This window comes from Rhamphochromis longiceps, linkage group LG20, assembly GCF_057381845.1.
Source record: "Rhamphochromis longiceps isolate RC_006_pf linkage group LG20, R_longiceps_female_GT1.1, whole genome shotgun sequence".
NCBI lineage: Eukaryota > Metazoa > Chordata > Actinopteri > Cichliformes > Cichlidae > Rhamphochromis > Rhamphochromis longiceps.
Window position 1 is genome coordinate 6,020,021 of NC_140576.1, and position 6,252 is coordinate 6,026,272.

Below are 6,252 nucleotides of genomic sequence, written 5' to 3' on the forward strand. Positions count from 1 at the left end.
CTAGGCTCCGCAGCAACAGGGAGGCCCCGCATCCCAGATCCCAATCGGATGGCCAACACCTCCTCCCAGCCCCCCCCCGCCCCGATGGCCAGCAGAGAACAGGGGTGTGTGTACCCGTTAGTTTTCATTTTACTCAAGACAAATTCTTCCCTTTTTATTGTTTTTAAAACAAAATTGTGGAATGTTAACTTTTCTTTTTGTACAGCCAAATGATACTTGACCCTTTCCCCTGAGCTCATTTCACTTGTATTTGGCATGTTGCAGTTGCCTATGACTAACTTGTTCTGAAGTAATTTATAGAAAATGAAAAGCCAGTTACGCTCAAGTTCACACAAGTGCCCCTAGCAGAGTAGTTCATCACATTAACAGTGGACATGATCCATTAGGTTTGACAATCAGAAATGTCTGAACATTTTACCTGCCTGAAAACTTCAGAACTTGGCATGTTAGCATGTTACTGTGACAATACATATATATATATATATATATATATATATATATATATATATATATATATATATATATATATATATATATATATATATATATATATACATATATATATATATATATGACATGTGGGCACTAACAGTGCACCCCTGGCTCCTGGATGAAAGTCTGACTCAATATTTGTTGAGATTCATATGTTTCTGAATATGACAAATACCTTTTATGGCAACCAGAACGCTCCTCTCAACTTGACATTAGATGTACTTTTTCTCTTGGCCTCTGAAGGGACCTCTGTGCATCGTGGAGGGAAGAATGAATAGCTCTCCAGTGGCTACTACTAACAGGTAGCCTTGACTGACTCACAGTCCCTTAAGGCTCACCGTGATGAATGAGTTGTGACTTCAGCGTGAATTACAGCTTTCCTGGCTGAGTCTGATAAAGTTGCAGGTTCTAAACAAAGTGCAAATCTATATACAATATGTTCTCGTTGTTCATCCAGATCTCTAAAATTGTTTATGTCAGCCATACGTGTGCATGTAGCTTGATAGATCCTCGGGTTTTACAGTTTTCAACTTGACCGCAGCTAAAAAACAAACAAATAAACAAACAAAAATCAAAAATGAGAGACCAGTATTGAGCTGCATGTGTATGATGAAGTTTATGTCCTGTTTAAATTAAAAGTCTCCAAAAAAACCATCCACATGAATAAAAACTCGAGGCTGTGTTTTGCATACTGGCGACCTATCTAAGCACAGACAGCATGGTGTCACGGGCTAAACTGTAACAGAGGGATCGTTTTCTGTTTTCTCACTTGTATCCACTTCACGGTCACCGTCGCTCTCTCTTTTGTTTTAACCACTTAACACGTACGACCCGCAGCAGAATACAACAACTTCACACCCTTTTCTCTGCACTCTTGAGGATGTTGACAATCACTCGGTGGGGAAAAAATAGACTCACAGGAAGACAGAATGTGTGGCTGTAATGGCATCACATACCGCTGAACGCCTGCCTCTTAATCTGTCTTAAATGAAAACTGCAATTTCAAACAGTTTAATTTACAGTTAATTACTCGGAATAGAAAATAATTATAAAACTGCCCCAGATACTGGTGGAGTTTTGCTCATCACAAAACCTGTCAACACGGGCAAGCCCAACAACTTGTCCCAACAACTTGATGAACTGCCAGTAGTTTGGATTGATAGCTAGATAGTTACTGTGTGCAGTGTAATTATCTGTTTAGAGCCAGCGCCAGTTGAAGGCCACACCAAATGCTGTGCCACATCCAGCGTTTCTTTATCTCCCTCTTCCACAGCATCAAGATACTTGACTGCCTCATTACAGTTGAACGAAAACCATTCTTCAAATGTGCCGCCTGCCAGCACCGGGTTGTCTCCTTTTAAGAGTGCCTTTTAAACTTCTAAGGAGTCCATGTTCTTGCATCTTTAACCCTCTCTTCACCTGAAAATGTCAAAGTTCCTTTTTTTAAATTGAAGCAGGGCTGTTTCTTAAGGTAGGGTCATATATATCTCTGTTTGTTACGTAATTACAGTTTCTTTATTCCGCCGCAACTCGCTGAAATCTGAAACTGGGTCTTAAACCATTGTTATGTAAGGAATTCCTGTGGCACAAATACCTTTTTGTTTACATTATTACTTTCAAACAATGTTGTGTTAATTGCGGGAACATTATATAAGACCTGCTGACTCATAATTTCCCATATTTGCTCACCAAGCCCTGAATATAAGAGGGATTATGTACGACACAGCGCTCGGGTTTGGGGTGAGTCATTGTCATGGCTAAATATCAGCTTCCGCAGGGTTTGACATATCTTCTTGTTCATTAGGCAGGTCCCCGCCTTTTACCTGAATTCTTCAGTTGTTCTTTTTTTTTGACAGATCTGAGAGGATTATTCTTGTACCAGTAAGACCAGGAGAGAATGATAAAACAAAACGAGAGAAAAAAAAACACAGATCAGCAGGTACTTATTGGATAAGTCGTCATGTGAGCGGAGAACAGAAGTGGTCTTGAGCAATGTGGTCTATAGCTGCAGGTGGGGAGGGGTTGCAAGTGAAAGTGATTTCATCATGAATTATTACAGTCTTTTGCCAAAGGATGGTGTTTAGTGAAGGGGCAGTTGGCCATCTTTATAAAGTGTTGCAACTAATCAATGAAATGTCAAACAAACTGAGAAATTATTTAAAAGATTAAAAATATCTGAATATATTTTTTTATTTTTAGAATTTACTGTGGATATATGACGTGATTTCTTCATGAGGAGGATATTCTTCTTTTCTGTGTTTTGTAACTTTGTGAACTGAATTTAACAGTCTGAAGATAACTACTTTGGAAACTGTAATGTGCATTGTATTCTATGTAATAAAAAAGTAATAAAAAAGTGAAACTTAATCAATAATGGAAATAGTCTCTAACTGCAGATTTATGTGCACTATAAATCTGCTTGTGCTGATATTTGTGTGATTCAACTCATCTCCACTGTTTCTCCAGCTTTGCGTCTTTCTACAGGGGAAAAGAATTATTTTGAGGAACGAAGCCATAGGGATAACCCTGCTTGGACAAGCTCCCTGTCCGCAAAGCGTCAAGGTGTCCTCTCCACACCATTACCTTGGTCGACATTCTGCAATGACTAAGTGGAACTTTGAGCGAAAGTGACATTTTATTAGCAGGGGAATCTAAGGGCTCCTTGTCCAAATGAACTGATTAAACGTGTTTATACTGCTGCTCCTGTTCCTGGACTTATGTTCCTGTAACTCTGAATCATTCTTGTAAATCTGCTGTTCAAAGAGGTTGCCTTAATTTAGATAAACTCCCAACAGAGCAATGCAATGTCACTCTCTGCGCCTTATTAAAAGACAGTAGGATTTGCATTGTTAGACACTTGCAATGTGACTGATCGACTTGCCCTTCTCTGAGAGGGTGAGTCTGTATTGTAGTATTACTGCAGCCTCATTCAAAAGGAAACACTACTCTGATTTTCTGAGATGGTCAGCTGTAACTGTTGTCTCTATTGACTCTCCTCCCAGTATTGAGTAAGTGTATGAACACATTGTAAGCCTCTGCAGCTGCGAGATCTACTGTATTGGGAGGAGAAAAAAAAGGCAGTCTTTGCCAAAGGATTACTTTGGCAAAGACTAGTGCCCCAGACATTAGTGCAGTGGTGATCCACGCAGAGAAGGGGTGGGCGAAGCTGTGTACTTTGGGCCACCAGACACCGATATTGTCTTTGCTGTTACAACTTTATTTACTCCGTCTTTCATGTAGCAAACTCGTGTCTGAAACTGTGATGCAGTTGTGCATACTCCAGGGATGTAGGCTGACGTTCAGCGTTCCCTGACAGCTTTAGCTCTCATCACTGGCCTGGCTGATCCGCCAAACTGCTGTGTTGTTTATTCAGGTGTGTCAAAGACCCAGTGTGACATCATCACATTCACCTACGTGTGAATTAAATCATCCCTGGGAGGGTTGAATTCAGCAAGGCTCCATTATAAACGTGCTATGGCCAGTTGATGAGTGCAGGCAGGTGTGATTTTGGAAATGTGAAAAAGCGAGTCTCGTTAGTGATAAGTTGAAAGGTGAACTACTCTGCTTTTTTTTCTGAATCATTCAGTCAAGCATTCATGTGCGTAAAACTCGCCATGTGTGGGTGTAAGCAATGACTCTTTCTAAACCCACACAGTATGACCATAAATAGTCTCACTTACGTAAAAAAAAGAAAATAAAATAAATCAGTGTATTTCAGGTGAATGCATAGGCTACTAGTTCTTCCAGCACAATAACAACCAAATTCACTTCCAGGAGCTCACCAGAGGAGAGCACGGCATGAGTGCTCCCTGGTGTTCTGTCATTAATGAAAGTTTAATTCATTATCCTCTTCCATAAAGCAGAAAGATGAGTAACATTAGATGACTAACCCACAGAGAAACAAACAAGGACACCATATTGGAAAGATCACCTGAAGGATCAATAACTGGCCAGTCCGATTGTACCAGTACAAGGCTGTGATGATAAGTTGGGTACATTTCCACCTATAGCCTATATCACGTGGATTGTCGGCTATTGATCGCAGCAGTGATCAGTTCGGTATGGGGTGGGGATTCAGTGCTGTCAATACAGGGACAGAGCTCTAGGCATAGGCCTACAATAAGAGAAGCATGTGCTTTTTTTTCTTTCTTTTTTAATGCAACACGTCAAAACATGAATCCCTCCATGGATCTCTCTTAATAACAACGCTATAGCAGTGGATCAGACAGGACAACACATTCGTTAAGCTTGGATCATGGACCACACATGCATGCAGATTTTGTGATGCTAAATAGCATGGGTTCACTATAAAGGGGCTGGGATAGCATGGAAGGGAATAGATAGGCAATAGAGTAAAAGTTGCACACGGTAATATCACATTAAACGGCCAACACGCGGATTCCCAAATACTACTTGCATCCATATCAGCCAAAAGGGCTACAGGCGTCTTTGTAAGGCGCAAATCTGGTGGGGAATGCAGCCATTCACAGACGCTGAGACGGCATTCGTCTTCAACATGCAGCTCCACGATTCAGCGTTACAGTCATATTCTACATCCAGTGTCGGGAGCATATGCGCTAATTGTGCCTTAGTGTTCTGACATCCCACTAAGCAAACAAGGAGGTCTGCAACGCCAAAGAAGCGGCAACCTTAGAAAAATAAAATAAAATAAAAATAAAAACTCGCATATGGAGCGGATGAATGTAGACAAAATAACGCCTATCTTACCTGTGCCGTGAGCCAACTCGATGCCCGGTTCGGTGAGTATGTTCGGGTCACTTTGAGATCTGCCTCGCTGCAGACAGCCGTCTAGTCCATCCGATGTAGCCATGGGGAGGCAGCGCAGGAATCCTAAATAAAATATTAAAAACCCAACCGGAGGCAGGCAAGGTCAGGAGGAAAGCAACGAGCGAGAGTAGATTTAATTCGCTCTGACAACAGCCGCTTTGAGTACCTAACAGGGAGCCATGGCTGAGCCGAAATTCCGTGTGTGTTTGTGTATGTGCGTGTATGTGCGTGTGTGTGTGTGTGCGTGTGAGTCTGGGCTGTGTGCGCGATGATGTGTGGATGAGGGAGGGGTGATTTGCCCCCGATGATGCCAACGGGTTGATGATGCCCATCCCTGTCCAGCAACGCGACCAAATATTCAACAGAGCACCATGCTTATTCGCACACCGATAACCTGAATTTATGGCCTTTATTAATTATTAATGTAGCTTTTTTATGAGTTTTGGCAACACACCAGTAGCACCATTTATTCAGGGTCTATAAGGTTTAATATATTTGCAAGCAGCATTGGTAATGCTGTAAAATGACAGATTAAGATGGGCAGACGTTTGATAGGCTAAATTAATTGAGAATTTTCAGGTCTGTAATTGTTTAATTGGTTACAATTCACAAATTGACATATGACACATTATGTGCAGTTACTGTAGTTTACATTTATCTATGGATTCATTTATTGTCTTCACATGGATATAAATATAATTTATCTAATCTACATATAAATTATAATTTGCCATACCGCTTCCATACCGCCTTCACATGTAACTGATCGCTTTTAAAATGTATTTCTTTATTTTATTTTAGAATTTGCTTAAAATAAATCAGAAACATATTACATATTAGCATGTATTATATATATATATATATATATATATATATATATATATATATATATATATATATATATATATATATATATATATATATATATATAATTTATTTTTATGTTTTTATTTTTAAGAAAATATTTTGGCT

At 40.0% G+C, this 6,252-nt stretch overlaps 1 protein-coding gene across 1 annotated transcript in view; it reads right to left on the reverse strand.

Moving 5' to 3' along the window:
• The window catches only part of phactr3a (phosphatase and actin regulator 3a), a 34,565-nt gene extending 29,114 nt beyond the window's left edge, over positions 1-5,451 (reverse strand). The window contains exon 1 of the mRNA XM_085393984.1: positions 5,221-5,451. Within this exon, the coding sequence (XP_085250110.1) occupies positions 5,221-5,323 (103 nt within the window). The 5' untranslated portion in view covers positions 5,324-5,451. The remainder of the gene's footprint in view (positions 1-5,220) is intronic.
• Positions 5,452-6,252: the final 801 nt, after the last annotated feature.